This window comes from Caenorhabditis remanei, chromosome III (genome assembly GCF_010183535.1).
Source record: "Caenorhabditis remanei strain PX506 chromosome III, whole genome shotgun sequence".
NCBI classification, from domain to species: Eukaryota; Metazoa; Nematoda; class Chromadorea; order Rhabditida; family Rhabditidae; genus Caenorhabditis; species Caenorhabditis remanei.
This window is the reverse complement of record NC_071330.1, coordinates 13,893,820-13,909,963: the sequence shown is the minus strand read 5'-3', so window position 1 is coordinate 13,909,963 and position 16,144 is coordinate 13,893,820. Positions and strand designations below refer to the sequence as shown.

At 36.8% G+C, this 16,144-nt stretch overlaps 2 protein-coding genes across 2 annotated transcripts; both read right to left on the bottom strand.

Annotated features, from left to right (window-relative positions):
* Positions 1-1,255: 1,255 nt before the first annotated feature.
* GCK72_011258 (uncharacterized protein) lies at positions 1,256-3,464 on the bottom strand (the record flags this gene model as incomplete). Its single annotated transcript, XM_003099506.2, has 2 exons — positions 1,256-1,422; positions 3,158-3,464. The coding sequence occupies 2 exons, from the start codon at positions 3,462-3,464 to the stop codon at positions 1,256-1,258; spliced, it is 474 nt and encodes a 157-aa protein (XP_003099554.2).
* Positions 3,465-6,219: 2,755 nt separating this feature from the next.
* On the bottom strand, positions 6,220-14,521 carry GCK72_011257 (uncharacterized protein; the record flags this gene model as incomplete). The annotated part of the gene is made up of 10 exons (XM_053728321.1): positions 6,220-6,313; positions 7,453-8,168; positions 9,338-9,699; positions 10,265-10,434; positions 10,818-11,083; positions 11,994-12,224; positions 12,930-13,153; positions 13,593-13,744; positions 13,813-13,929; positions 14,421-14,521. The coding sequence occupies 10 exons, from the start codon at positions 14,519-14,521 to the stop codon at positions 6,220-6,222; spliced, it is 2,433 nt and encodes an 810-aa protein (XP_053587898.1).
* Between the last annotated feature and the right edge of the window lie 1,623 nt (positions 14,522-16,144).

Below are 16,144 nucleotides of genomic sequence, written 5' to 3'. Positions count from 1 at the left end.
ACTTGTTAGAATCGCTTGAAACCACAGAACAAGCATCTGGCGCGCCTTTGACGCGTTTTCAAAATCTTAAAACGCGTCAATAGCGCCCCAGATGCAAAACATTGACGATTTCGAGCCTTCCCGACTATTCCAATTGAAATTCGCGCTCAAGGCACCCCAGACAAAATTTTTCAATATTTCGGATGGCGCACCTTTGACGCGTTTCCAGTTTGTCAAAACGTTTTAGTGGCATTTTTTGCTGAAAATTCCAAAAATTCTGATTATTTTAAGCCAAAAACCGTTTATCTATCTCAAAAACTGACAAAGTTACAGAATTTCGAAAGTTTTTGGAAATTGAGTTGCATTTTCATACCAAAACTGCATTTTTTATATTATATCGTTTATAAGTATAAATGAATTAATTTTTTTCTAAACATTTATTTCTTTCTGCACATTTTGAGCTAAAACCCACTCGTTTCCCGTCAAAACTGAAAAAGTTACAGAATTTCGAAAACATTCGAAACCCCAAATTTCACTAAAAACGCTATAACTCTCTTATTTTTAGTCCGAAATAGAAAATTTTTAGATTTTCAGATTCAGCATGTCAAGACGCTTCTAAAGAGTATAATCATGCCTACGTTCTGACCAGTTTGGGTCCCACCACGAAAACTACAGTAACTACAGTCGAGGGGAGTACTGTAGTTTTCGTGGCGAGACCCAAACTGTTCAGAACGTAGGCATGATTATACTTTTCTGAAAGCTCTCGACAAGGGGAATTTAAAAATGTGGCTCAAATCTTGTTTTGACTCAAATCGAGACCTGTAAAAATGAAAACAAAAAACAAAAAGCATTAACTATGCTTGCAATTTAATTTATTTAAGAAAAAAAATGAAGTTACAGAAAAAATAGAAAAAAAGCAGGAATATATCAAAATTACAGGCACAAAAAACAAAAAAGGAGAGACAAAAGGGAAGCGAAGCATATATAAGAGGGGGGAATTCTGGATTCCAGGAAAAATCCGAAAAAAAAAATTTCGAAAATTTTTTTTTCAAAATTTCCGGATTTTCTACAGGACTTCCAGAATTCCCGAGATTCTGAATCCACAGGACTCCTGAAAGCTCAAGACGAGCTTCCAAGTTCCAGAGATTCTGAATCTCAAAATGTTCGAAGACTACTAATTTTTTTTTTGGGTTTTTTGGGATGCAAGGTGTGGATGGAGGACGGATTGGGATAATTGGACAATTGGGGCAAGGGTATCCATCAGCAATTAGTCCAATTAGTCCTCGATCTGTGCCAAGAAAATGATACAGACCTCCTTTCCAGAGTCCGGGCGGGTGAGCTGCCAATTGACTTGGATGACGTCACCAGCTGGATGATTGTCGGTAATTGCAATCGACTGTTGGAAGAGTTGGTCCTTGGATGCAATGACTGGACAGGATACTCCTGGAAAATGAGATGGGAATTGGAAAAAATTGAGAATCAGAAGATATTAAATCGATTTTTACGCCTAAAAATGATAAAAATGACAGTTTCATGCTAAAAAATCGCTACGGTTCCCGTTCTCCTGAGGAGCCTTGATGGAAGAGTTTTTCCACGCGGCAGTGTAGTCCTCTCGGACAAGATTTTCTTCAATTAATCAATTCATATCGCAAAAAGAGAAAAAAACGAACATTTGTTGGAAAAAGCGAATAAAACGAGGGATTTGAGCTAAAATCTTCTTGTCCGAGAGGACTACACGAACGCCCGGAAAAACTCTTCCACCTAGCCTCATTTTGAGTCAGAGGAACGGAAATCGCAACGGTTTTAACATATATGGGTCAATAATAAATGTTTCTTAGATTTTCCATAAATATCGAATTCTGCCATAAAACAAATATGACACTTCAGCCCTTCGCTATTTTGGCGCCTAAATTCGAATTCCAAATTTTTCGAATTGTATACTGTTTTTTGGCTAAAAAGTCAAATACTCACTAGAAAGGTCACAAAATCAGTTTGGAGTTATGGGATGTTACTTACAGTACCGGACAAAAAGGTATCAATTTTGTCTGTTTTCAGTGAAAAATGACCAACTTTGACAGTGTATTTCGGTGTCACTTGATTATCCGGCTAATTTTATTTAATATGGGTTGGACAGAGCAAAAAAAGCACATCATTTTGGTAGTTGATCATTTTTTTCTAGGGACACTATCTTGAAAGTTACAGGTTGTCAAAGTTACGGACTAATTTCATAAGCAAAATTTTAGAGCTTTTCACTTTGACAACCTGTAACTTTCAAGATAGTGTCCCTAGAAAAAAATGGTCAACTACAAAAATGATGTGCTTTTTTGCTCTGTTTAACCCATACAAAATTGAGTTTGACGGACAATCAGGTGACACCGAAATACACTCTCAAAGTTGGTCATTTTCCACTGAAAACAGCCAAAGTTGGTAACCTTTCGGGCGGTACTGCAATTTTTAACGGAAATTGTTTTAAATTGGATTATATCGATAGAGAACAACAAAAGGTTTCGAATCGTATAAAAATCCTCCCGATCCGACCAAAATTGACAAAGTTATAAAGGAAAACAATTTGGTAAAAAAGTTGGACCAACTCTCACGGCATGGTCCATCTCTCATTAAACGATTCATATTAAAAAATCTTAAATTTTGACAATGTAGTGTCTCTCTTTCAACAATCATTTGAAAATACCCAATTTTTTAAATTTAAATTTCGGTCAAACTAAAATCGAGAGCTCCGAAGTTGTTGAAATCTTGTCTGGTTAGACACCGGGATTTTTTTGAGAATCCAACGAGAAATTCTAAATGAAAATGTAATTACATAGAGAAACCGTAGGTCTTAGTATATTGGCTATTGATATCAAAGTGGACGTTTTAAAACGGAGACTTTTAGAAAACGAGACAAAAATTGAACCAAAAACCTCCTAAAACTGTTGAAAATTGAAAGCTCTGCCAAATATACTCAAAACCTTTATATTTTAGTATCAGGGCTTTCAAAAAAGTACAGTCATGCTCAGGTCAGGACCCCACCACGAAAACTACAGTAACCTTGTCCAAAATCTTCTAAACTCTATAACTTTCTCAGTTTCAGTCAGTTTTTCCTCATTTCTATATCAAATTACTCCAAAAGTTCTCACGTTTTTTCCTAGACTTCCACATTTCCACAATTCCCAAAACTAACCGTAGGTACAGGCGTCCGTGTTGGTTTGTGGGAAATCGACCATTGCACTTCCTCCAACCTTGGCGCGGACTGACGTTTTGAGCTTCTCAGAATCCTTGGAGGGTTTGAATGCAATCTGGATTTCCGGACGGCTTCCTTTCTTGAAGAAACAGACTTTTTTGCCATCCTTGATCTGGAGATTACATCCGTCCGCCTTTACCATGGTGACGGTGCCATCGGCTTTGCAGGTTTTCCACCCGATCTCAATGAATTCGGTGGCGGCGATTGTGGCCAGGGAGGCGAGGATGAGAAGGGTGGCAGCTTTCATTACTGGAAAAACGAGGATTATTTATGTAATATGAGTGTTTTAAGGAATTGTACAGAAGAAGAATAAGACATGAAAACTACAGTAATGTTTAAAGGGTGCAGGACACACCTTCGTGGTGTGAACTCCCCAACGCGCTGAATCAAATAATCAAAAAATTTTCCAATTCGGAGTATATTAGAGAGAGTAAGAGCATTTTCAATTTTTTGCATTCTTTCAAAGTTTTTCGAAATTTTTCGAAAATCGGTAATTTTTCAATTTTTCAACTTTTTAAGGAAGTTTTTGGCTCAAAAAACGCGGATTTTTGAGAACTAATTGTAAAAAATATAATTTTCCAGAAACGTTATTGAAATAGTTTGAAATCCGGATGAAATTGCATTAACTTCAAGGAAAAATCTAAAACATTTATTTTTGGTGGTTAGCGCTGTCAGACTACGTGTCAGAGTATTTTTCATCAAAAATATTAAACTTTCGGGTCATTTTAAGCCTAAAATCAAAAAAATCCGTCAAAAACTGGCAAACTTTTCGAAATTTCAAGAAAATTTTAAATCGCTATAACCCTATCAGATCTAATTCAATCTTTTTAATTTTACAATTTTCAGAATCAGCATGTCAAGATGCTTCAAATGAGTATAATCATGCCCTATCTAGGGTCTCACCACGAAACTCCTACTATATGCGCCTTTAAATTGGGAAGGGTTACTGTAGTTTTCGTGGTGGGACCCTATTGTGAGGGAATCTAGGCATGATTATACTTTTCTGAAAGCTCTCATCTCGATGATTCCAAAAATAACATTTTCATCAAAATTGAGTCAAACCTGAGCGAGTTATGACAAATTGAAATTTATTTAGATTTTCGTAAAGTTTCGAAAAGTTTCGAAAATCTGTAACTTTCACAATTTTTTGCCAAATTTTTTGATTTATAAGTCAAAATGATGGCAATGTTAAGTACTACCAGTTATTTTAAAGTCCAACCACGGAATACTGTATGCGCGGAAGGGTTACTGTACTTATTGGGGTGATCGCTATCTCTATCCCTATCCCTATCGCTATCGCTTAAATTTCAAAAAACTTTTTCGTAAAAGTCAAAATTTAAAAAATCTACAATTTCCCTAATTTTTATACCAAACACTCACTTTTCTGAATTTCTGATAATCCGGAAAATCGAGAAAACTATTAGAACTATAGATTCTAAAGGGAACGGGCCGCCCTTTTATACGGGTGCTGTAAGGGGCGGAGCTAGAAAGAGAGAGTGTGTTGATTGTGGAGACGCAGACAAAGCAGAGAGAGTTCTGGAACATGAGAGACGCAGAGATTGGTGATTGGTCGGGGGGAATAAACAATGGAGATCAATCTAAACAATTACAAAGGAATATAAACAGAAATGAATTTGTTATGAATCATCGGATGACTGAAATTTGAGAAGTGGCTCGAATTACAAAATTTGCAATTTTTGGAAAACGGAAAATGATAACTAAGGAGCTCAAAAATCAGGGTATCTAGTCAGGGAGGATACTGTGCTCTAGGAATGGGTCAAGTGTGACAAAATGTACCAAAAATAATTTTTTACGGATTTCTCTGAAACTTTTCTACAATCCTAACCAAAAACCACTCAAAAATGTTGAAAACTGAAAAAGTTACAGATTTTCGAAAATCTTCAAAAATCTTCACAAATTCAAATACCTGTAACTTTGTCATTTTTCATTCAATTCTTAAAAAATTATGTTTTTTGGAATCAGCACAATGAGAGCTTTCAGAAAAGTATAATCATGCCTAGGTTTAGAAAATTTTTGGGTCCCATCACGAAAACTACAGTAGCCCTATTTCAACCTACCGTAACTCTTTCAGATTTTTTCCAACTTGCTTGGAAATAACATTTTTGGATTTAGCGCAACAAGACGCTTCAAAAGAATATAATCATGCCTAGGTTTACACAAAATTGGGTCCCATCACGAAAACTACAGTAACCCGAAATTTGGATTTTCGTGGTGAGACCCTATTTCAAGCGAACCTAGTTGTAACTTCTTTAGTTTTTATTCAAATACCGTAAAAATTAAATACTCAAAATCACCTTGTCGAGACCTTTCAAATGAGTATAATCATGCCTAGGTTTGGTTGAGATACGGGTGGGAGGAGGGGTACTGTAGTTTTCGTGGTGGGACCCAAAAATTTTCCAAACCTAGGCATGATTATACTCATTTGAAAGGTCTCGACAAGGTGATTTTGAGTATTTAATTTTTACAGTATTCGGATAAAAACTGGTCAGGTTACAGCCATCTTAACGTCGGAAACATTTTGAAATGTTTCAAAAATCGGAAATTGGAATTCTAGGCCACCAGATGGAATTCTAAGCCATCAAACAAGGTTTTAGGCATCAAAATCGTTTTTGGGGTATTTTGAAGGGAATTCTTCACTAAAATAGTAAGAGAAAGCGTCTAAAATTGAAAAATCGTCAAAAATGAACCAAAAATCGAAAAAAGAAGAGAAAACCAGGCTCGCCGAGCCCATCTGCTTCCGACTGATCCGTCTTACCCTTCATCTGTTTTACCCGGCTAACGAGCCACGCCCCTTTTCTCCCCGCAAAATAAGCCACGCCCCCTGTTAGTGCTTTTGCTCAAAGAGCTCTGAGTGTGGTGATTTATTATTAATGGGAAACATCTGGATGGGAAAAGAGAAGGAATTCGTATCATCACAATGGGATAGGAATGTGTGTTGGAAAAAAGAAAAATAATTAAAAAAGTCAATAATTATATAATTATCAAAGAAGCGGCACATCATCATCTATTGCTGCAATCGAAGAGCTATCACCGAGTAGAGAGTCACCGGAGACTGGAGTCGAGATTAGTTGCTTGCTGGAAAACACAATTACTATTTTTACAGCTTGCCTGAAAAATTCCGCACATTTTAAGCCAAAAATCACTTGAAAATGTTGAAAAATCAAAAAGTTACAGATTTTCGAAGCATTTCGTAAAATTCAAAAAAATAAAATAGATGTAACCTGACCAGTTTTTATCCAAATACTATAATAATAAAATATTCAGAATCAGCGTGACAAGACCTTTCATATGAGTATAATCATGCCTGGGTTTGGTTGAAATTGGAAGTTACCATGGGTTACTGTAGTTTTCGTGGTGAGACCAAAAATTTTCCAAACCTAGGCATGATTATACTTTTCTGAAAGCTCTCGTTGCGCTGATTTCAATAAACATAATTTTATAAAGAATTGGTGAAAAATGACAAAGTTACAATAAATTGAATTGTACAAGATTTTTTCGAAGTATTTCGAAATTCTGTAACTATTTTAGTTTTGACAGGAGAAAAGTAAGGTTTAGCTAAAAGTGTGCAGAATTAAAAGAATTTTTGGAAAAAAATGAAATCATTGATATTTGAAAGTTATATAGTATAAAAAATTTAAGTTTCGCTGAAAAAAATCAACATTTTTTTTTTGAGTTTTGATTGTTTTTTAGAAAAATTCTATTTTAGTGTGACTAAAATGTCTACAAGTATTTCTTACTGAAAATTCATATAATGCTGCAGATTTTAAGCCAAAAAGCCATCCCAATCCTTGAAAAATCGAAAAGTTACAGATTTTCGAAACTTTTCGAAAATCTTCAAAAATCTTCACAAATTGAAATACCTGTAACTTTGTCATTTTTCATTCAATTCTTAAAAAATTATGTTTTTTGGAATCAGCACAATAAGAGCTTTCAGAAGAGTATAATCATGCCTAGGTTTGGAAAGTTTTTGGGTCCCACCACGAAAACTACAGTAACCCATGGTATATCCCAATTTCAACCAAACCCAGGCATGATTATATTTTTCTGAAAGCTCTTATTGTGCTGATTCCAAAAAACATAATTTTTTAAGAATTGAATGAAAAATGACAAAGTTACAGGTATTTCAATTTGTGAAGATTTTTGAAGATTTTCGAAAAGTTTCGAAAATCTGTAGTTTTCAAGAAAACATTTGAAAATTCAAAAAAAAAACTCACTTATTCTTGGGACACTTTGTCACACTTGACCCATTCCTATAGCACCTCGTCTTCCCATTCGTCACTACCGTAGTCGTCGACGTCTGCATCCCACCGCCACCACCTACAGTATCCTCCGCCCCTTCCTCGTCATCCGGAATCGCCGGAAACTGTAGAATCAAGCTCTCCAAGTTGGTATTCGGATTCTGATTATTTTGCAGTAGCGTTTCGATGGATGCCCTTCTATTAGGGGGACCTGTGACAAGTAGATCAATTCCATCGCATAATCGATCGATATTCGGGGAACGGAGTGGCGAGGAGAACGAGGAATCTTCAGTGTCAGAGGACTCATCGTTTTCTGATTTTTGAATTTCTTTGGCGTGGAGTTCCCGCGAATTTTTGATAAGTAGGGAGTCGGTGGCACGGAGCAACTTCTTGGGCTCAAATTTCTTATCCATGTGCCCCAGACCGTCCGGATTACTACCAACATAATTATCCTCCTCATTCTCATTCCCATTTTCAAATGCAATCTGCACAAACGAATTCGCAATCTCATAACTCGGCGGACCATCCGTCGGATCGAAGGCGTTCTCGATTTGTGTCGAGCTTTCGCTATAATTCCAGTCGGATTTGATTACGGTATGGATGGCCGAGTAGGGCGGCGCTTTGTCGGGAAGTTCCCGGGCTTTTGGTGGGGAGTCGTCGATTTCGCATTCGAGGTCTTTTTCGTACGTTACCTGGAAGATTGATTGGTTGAAATCGGTCAAAAGATCGGTTGAGATCGGCTAAGATCGCTATAAACTATGTTACTTCAGAAAAAGCACTATATCTCAAAAGTGGGAGGAGTTATCTAAAAATTGTCAACTACGAAAATGAGGCCCTTGAAATTTGCTACATTTTAGCAGTTTTCACTTTTTTGATATCTCTTCACCCTACCGAGATACGCCTCTTTAAAGATAAGGAGGTAGAGAGTAGGAGGGTGCAGAGAAGTGAGACGCTCTAACTGTCTGCGTCTCTCCACAAATGTTTGAAGGGCTGTAACTCGGCGGGGTGAAGAGATATCAAAAAGCTGTCAACTGTTGAAATGTAGGAAATTTTAAGGGTCACATTTTTCTAGTTGAAAATGTTTCAGTAGCTCCGCCCACTTTTGAGATATAGAGCTTGGAGGTTAACAGAGAGGACGCAGACAGCTAAACACTCTAACTGTCTGCGCTCACTCTGCTTCTTATTTTGTGAATAAGGCGTTTTTCACAGTTAAAATTAAAAAAACTTGCAATTTCAAAAAATGAGAGAGCGCAGACGGTCAGAGTGTCTTGCTGTCTGCTCCTCCTTCGTTCCTCATTTTTCTCTTTGAATTTCTAAGCAGTTTATCTCAAGAAGGAGTCAAGTTATCAAAAAATTATCAACAACAAAAAAATAGTCCTTGTAATTTTCTACATTTTTGTAGTTAAAACTTTTCCAGTAGCTCCGCCCACTTTTGAGTTATATCCCATGGAAAGACGCAGACAGTCAGACACTGCGCTTGTCTGCGTCTCCCTAACTTTAAAGCAGTGTATCTCAGAAGTGAGCGGAGCAACTGGAAAATTGTTCACTGCAAAAATGTAGCCCTTGAAATTTCCTACATTTCTTCAGTTAAGAACTTTTTGATATCTCTTCACCCCGCCGAGTTACAGGCCTTCAAACATTTGTAGAGAGACACAGACAGTTAGAGCGTCTCGCTTCTCTGCGCCCTCCTACTCTCCACCTCCTTATCTTTGAAGAGGCGTAACTCGGTGGGGTGAAGAGATATGGAAAAAGTGAAAATTGGTAAAATGCAGGAAATTTCAAGGGCTACATTTTTGTAGTTGACAATTTTTAGATAGCTCCGCCCACTTTTGAGATATAGCGTTTTTTCGTTCTTTCTCACCTTATGATACCCAATAATATACATGACCAAGTCATCCAAATCATCCTTATCCACCAAAAACTCCAATCCTTGATGCGGATTACTTGCCAACCGTATACTAATCATTGACGCCACCTCTGTCTCCTGGCAAACCACCAATTTTCCAATTAAATCGAATCCGATAGAAATCGACGGCTGGCCGGATTTCCCGGGATGTCTGACAAGTAACCCGGTACGTGGCTCCACTTGCATCAGCATATCGATTTGAGACTCTTTGAAAGTGACACAAAACGAGCGACCGCCAAAAGATGGGAGATGGGAGACGATATGGATGTACTTGAGACGAACCATCATACTTGGCTCGTTGGCGAATTGGGAGGTGCCTAGAAATTGGTAAAGATGATTTTTAGAGTTAGATAAAATGATTTGAAACACTTTAAGACTAAAATCATAAAAATTGAGTCGAAAATTCGCAAGTTACAGATTTTCGAAAATTTTCGAAAATTTCGAAAATCTTGAAAAATTCAATGTTTTGTAACTTTGTCATTTTTTATCCAATTTTTATAAAATTAAATTTTTTGTACTCAGCGCAACGAGAGCTTTCAGAAAAGTATAATCATGCCTAGGTTTAGAAAATTTTTGGGTCCCACCACGAAAACTACAGTAACCCATGGTAATTCCCAATTTCAACCAAACCCAGGTATGGTTATACTTTTCTGAAAGCTCTCATTTCGATGATTTCAAAAATACAATTTTTATCAAGTTTGAGTCAAACCTGATCCAGTTATGACAATTTGAAGTTTATTAGTATTTTTGAAAAGTTTCGAAAATCTATAACTTTCTAAATTTTCAGCCAAAATTTTCGATTTATATGTCAAAATGATTTTAATGTTAAGCTCTATCATTAAAAAATAATTTCAACATCCATACCCCCAAAAAAAAACTCACAAGCCTCCAACTCTGGCGGGTATCCATTGCTAATACTCGGCTTCCCTAGACAATCCACTAATCGAGAGCTGTCTCGTTTCAAATAGAATCTAATATGTTTCCGGACGTCACGACGTTTCACATTCTCCAGAACAATGGCAGGGAGGAATGTGCCCAGTCCGTATTCGCGTCTGAAAAAAATCTGCTTAAAATTTTGTTTTTACTAAAAACCAATCTTATTTTCAAACTAAGCTCGTCGAGAGCTTTCAGAAAAGTATAAACAAGCCTAGCCTTTGATCAAGTCGGGTCCGACCACGAAAACTACAGTAACCCACTTCAGGGGTACTGTAGTTTTCGTGGCGAGACCCAACTTGTTCAGAATATAGGCATGATTATACTTTTCTGGAAGCTCTCGGCGAGTTGATTCTGACTATATAAGTTTGATGGCCTCGTTTTGGATTTCTAGGCTACCAGGTCAATTTTTAGGCCATGAGGCTTAAAATGGTCTGTTTAGCTTGTAGAAACCGCCATTTTGCACCAACTTTTCAGCTTTTTTCAGCTTTTTCCAACTCACTCGACTCGATGCACCGACACTTTGTTATTCTCCTTCAAAATATTGCAATCATACGCGACCTGTTGTACATGTAGTGCTGCCAGCCTGATACAGGCCTCATATCTCATTTCCATGGCGAACCGCCCGCGGACCACATCGTTCACACATTGTTGATAATAGTATTCTAAAGCTTTTGGATCATTCAGAAGGAGCACAAAAGCGTCGGACGGGGCGAACGATAGACGGAAGACGCAACGCAGGTGTTCCGAGTTGGGCAGGTCGACGATCTGTAAGAATGTAGAATTTTTTGGATTTCATTAGGATGTGGGAATGTTGAAAACAATTTTAAATGGTAGAGCTTGATATTGCCGTCATTTTGACACCAAAACGATGGAATTTGAATGAAAATTTAGAAAGTTATAGATTTTCGAAACTTTTCGAAACTTTTCGAAAATTCTTATAAATTTCAATTCGCCATAACTTGATCAGTTTTGACTCAAATTTGATAAAAATTACATTCTTGGAATCTATTCGTTGAGAGCTTTCAGAAAAGTACAATCATGCCCCAATTCGGTGAAAGTTGGGTCCCACCACGAAAATCCGAATTTCGGGTTACTGTAGCTTTCGTGGCGGGACCCAATTTTGTTCAAACCTAGGCATGATTATACTCAAATGAAAAGTCTCAATGTGCTTAATCTGAAAATCTTAGAAATTTTTAGTTTGGGGTGAATCTGAATGAATTACGGTATATTTTCAGATTTAGTGATTTTTGAAGTTTTTCGAAATTTTTCGAAAATCTGTAACTTTTCTAGTTTTCAGCAATTTCGATGATTTTTTGGTTTAAAATGTGCAAAATGTTATGAATTTTCAGTAAAAAAAATACTTGTAGACACCTTGATAAATAAAAACTAGGCTAAAACTTACCTTTCCTACAAAACATTCAGAAAATTTAAAAAAAAAACAATTTTTTTACTCAAAACTAAAAACTAATATTATTTTCAAACTCTACTCTTTAAGAGCTTTCAAAAAAGTATAAACAAGCCTAGCCTTTGAGCGAGTTGGGTCCCACCACGAAAGCTACAGTAACCCGGGGTACTGTAGTTTTCGTGACGAGACCCAACTCGTTCAGAATATGGGCATGATTATACTTTTCTGAAAGCTCTCTTCCCTCTGAATCCAAATTTCGCCCCAACCCACCGATTTAATTTTGCAGTCCGGCCTAAGCAGACTAATTCTGCTCGTTCTCGCGCCCAACGAGTACTCGACAGCCAACGAGAAGTGAGATTTGGCGGTGATTTGTAGTTTTTCGAGTATACTTTCCAATATATTTTTAACCGTCGTCAATGTGTCATATTTGAATGATCGAGTCTGTCCGTTTTCCAGGTAGACACGCAACACGTTTGGCAGTTGTGGTGGGAAGTCAGAGTTCTGGAAGCAAATATTTTTCAAAATTGGTGTTTTTAGGTTACAAACGCAATTTTTAGTAGAAAAATCCAATGTTCTAAATCAAAAACCTTGTTTTCAGCATGGAAATGACTATTTTTGATCAAAAACCTTCAAAAACGTTTTTTCGCTTTAAAAATCGATTTTTAGCCAAAAATCTGAAGTTCGGTGGTTCAAAAAAACACAAAATGATAATTTTCATGCTAAAAACAAGTTTTTTGAGTTAAAAATCAGTATTTAGTTTTAAAAATGTTATTTTCTACAAGTTATTGATTTGAAAAAATTGATTTTTTTTACTAAAAATTGCGTTTTTGGCCCAAAAACACGATTGAGGAAGAAATTACTTTGTCAATACATAACTCTCTAGGAAATGTCGGTACAAAAAAGTTGTCAACTACATAAATGTAGCTCTTGAAATTTTACACATTTTACTAATTTTTGCCTCTTTGATATCTCTTCACCCCGCCGAGATACACCGCTTCAAAGTTGGGGAGACGCAGACAAGCAGAGTGTCTGACTGTCTGCGTCTTTCCCCTCAAATCTTTAAACGGTTGTAACTTGACGGGGTGAACAGATATCAAAAAGTTGTAAATTAACAAAATGTGTAAAATTTCAAGGTCTACATTTTTGTAGTTAACAGATTTCCGGTAGCTCCGCCCATTTTTAAGATACATCGCTTCAAAAACTCACATTATCATTATTCGACGAGACTAGCACCCGATCCGTAAACCGAACTTTGCAATTCTTTCTTGAACTTTTTGGTCGTTGTGGCAGTTGTTGTACAGTAATCTGGAGTTCTTCTTTTGTTGCTCTGACTGCATTCACCACATTGTCTTTCGACTCGTTTTGCATGTCCGCTCCGTTCACTTCCAGGATTTGGTCATTGGCAAACAGGAGACCGTCGGAGGGTCCTTCTGGAAAAACGACAAAAAATTTCAAAAAATAATTGACAGATTTGAAATCAGCTCGCCGAGAGCTTTCAGAAAAGTGTAATCATGTCTGGGTTTGGTCACCATTGGGTCCCACCACGAAAACTACCGTAACCCGAAATTCGGATTTTCGTGGTGGGACCCAACTTCCACTGAATGTGGGCATGATTATACTTTTTTGAGAGCTTTTGACGAGCTGGTTTCAAAAATTTAATTTTTGTCAAGTTTGGTTGAAAAATAAACAAATTACAAGAATTTGAAATTTTCAAGATTTTCGAAATGTTTCGAAATTCTGTAACTTTGTTATTTTTCGCTCAATTTCAATGATTTTTAGCTGAAATTCAGCAGAAAAACGTTAGCATTCAGTGAAAAATGTTAATATTGACTTGCAAATTATTTTTTTTTTTAAATTTTCAATACTAACCCGGCGACACAAACTGAATAATAGTGGGCAGTTGTCCGGCAGCCACAAATCCGAATCCAATATCCTTCCCCCGTCGGATACTAACACTTCTCTTCCCATCCGGTGGGCGTGTCTTCCTCGGGTCCGTGTAAGTGGTGGTACGGTTTAGGTGGCTGAAATTTTTTGAATTTTTCGAATTTTTTAAATTTTCAAAAAAATTTTTATCTCAGATCAGACTCACTCAATATAATAAGTGTTCCCATCGTTATCCTTTGCCTGTTCCCATCCATACGGTAGGCCGAGTCGACACCTCCATGAAGCCCATGGTGGTTCCCAGTGGGAGCTGCGGGTTGTATGGCTGAAATTTAATTTATTTTTTCAAACTTTTTGTGGTGACAGTTAGCAGGTCTGACACTTTGATGTTTGTGTTTAGCTGGTTGAGAGCTTTCAGAAAAGTATAATCATGTCCCTATTTGAAGCAAGTTGGGTCCCACCACGAAAACTACAGTAACCCGAAATTCGGATTTTCGTGGTGGGACCCAATTTTGTTTAAACCTAGGCATGTTTATACTTTTCTGAAAGCTCACGTCGCGCTGATTTCAAAAAACCAAATTTTATAATAATTGAGTGAAAATAACAAAGTTAAAGCAAATTGAATTTTTGAAAATTTTCGAAAATTTTCGAAAGTTTTCGAAAATCTATAACTTTTTAATTTCCGACTCGATTTTCATGATTTTTGTCTTAAAATGTTTCAAACCACTCGATCTACCTCTGAAAAATATTTTCACCAATTTCTAGACCCCCCCCCCCCACACTTTTAGAGCTCCAATCCCCCCTTGGCTCACTCACATCAAATCCTTAATCTCATCAACACTTCCCGAACAACAGATACGTTTCGGTGGTGATTGAGAGCCACTCGCGTAGAATTGCAGACTTTTCGATTTGATCATGATACCATTCGACTCAAAATTTATTTTTCAGATTTTCAAAAAAAAATTCAGATTTTTCAGACGGATAGAGAAGAAGGAAACATAAAAGTAGCAGGAGAAGAATGAGGATTTGAGGATTTTCAGCATTATATTCGGAATCAGCGTAGAAAACTGGTCTAGACAGAATTTTGATATTTCTGATTTGATTTTTTTGAATTTTCGGGTTACTGTAGGTTGGAAAGTGCACAAGCACCTCGGATGCACCATATCTTACGACAAATTGCAGAATTTGCCCAGAAAAGTGTCCCAGAGGTAGAAAACAACAGGAAAATTGAATTTCCCGTCAAAAATGAGTATAAAAACTGAGATTTTTTGGAAAAATTTGGAGAAAATAAATTTTTTTTTAAATATAAAAACTTTGAAAAAAAAGATTTTTCGGAATAAGACGGGGAACCGGAACATTTAAAAACAAAATATTCAAATTCTACGGCGAAAAATTGGTCAAACTAGAATTTTGAAATTTCAGTTTCGAATTTTTTAGTTATTCCGGTTACTGTAGGCTGAAAAGTACGCAAACACCGCAGGTGCATCATATCTTACGACAAATTGCAGATTTCGCCCAGAAAAGTGTTCCAGAGGTAGAAAACAACGGGAAAATTGAATTTCACAACTAAAAATGAGTCTAGGAACTTATTCTTTGGGTATAATACTTTTCCCAACCAAAAAATTGAAAATTCCAAAAAAATTTTAAACACAGATTTTTTTTCAATTAACGGGTTCCCAAGGGTAAAAAACAATGACGAATTCAATTTTTGCGTTCAAAATCCTCCCAGACATTCCAAATTCTTGAGAAATTCGAAAATCTAAAATTCTGACATGATACCAAAAAACAACAACGAGACTAAAAAAAGAGGAATGATGGGGTGGGGGGATGTTAGCGAGAACTGGAAGTAATACAACGAAAAGAAAATAAAATTTCATTCACAGTGTTAACAGAAAACAAAGGGGGACAAAAACAGAAGGGGGGGGGCAATTTGTCCGGGTGCTCTACGGCGTGTGAGCCTGGGAGCTCCCCCATGTGAAATTTGATATATAAAAAAGAGAAATGAAACTAAGGGATGACTGCAGGGAGGAAACGAGAAAGAAGAAAAAAAAAGAAGTCCGAATGAATGAAATTACGAAACTAACACACTGAGATTGAAATTTTTTTTTCGTTGAAAATTTCTGGGATCTATCAAAATTTTTTCAAAAAATCAGTAACAGATTTGAGATTTGAGATCAGCTCATCGAGAGCTTTCAGAAAAGTATAATCATGCCTATATTCCGTGCAAGTTGGGTCCCGCCACGAAAACTACAGTACTCCTGGAGTAGGTTATTGTAGTTTTCGTGGTGGGACCCAATTTTGTTCAAACCTAGGCATGATTATACTTTTCTGAAAGCTTTACACGAGCTGGTTTCAAAAATCACGTTTTTGAATTAATTGAGTGAAAACTGATGAAGTTGTGTCTCAACACGAAAACTGCAGTAGGCGCTAGGTTTGAAGGCGCATACCGTAATCTCGCAGACTCAAAATGCCATGCGATTTCCAATAAAAAATAGCCAAGAATCAGTTAAATCAGAAAAGTTACAGATTTTCGAAACTTT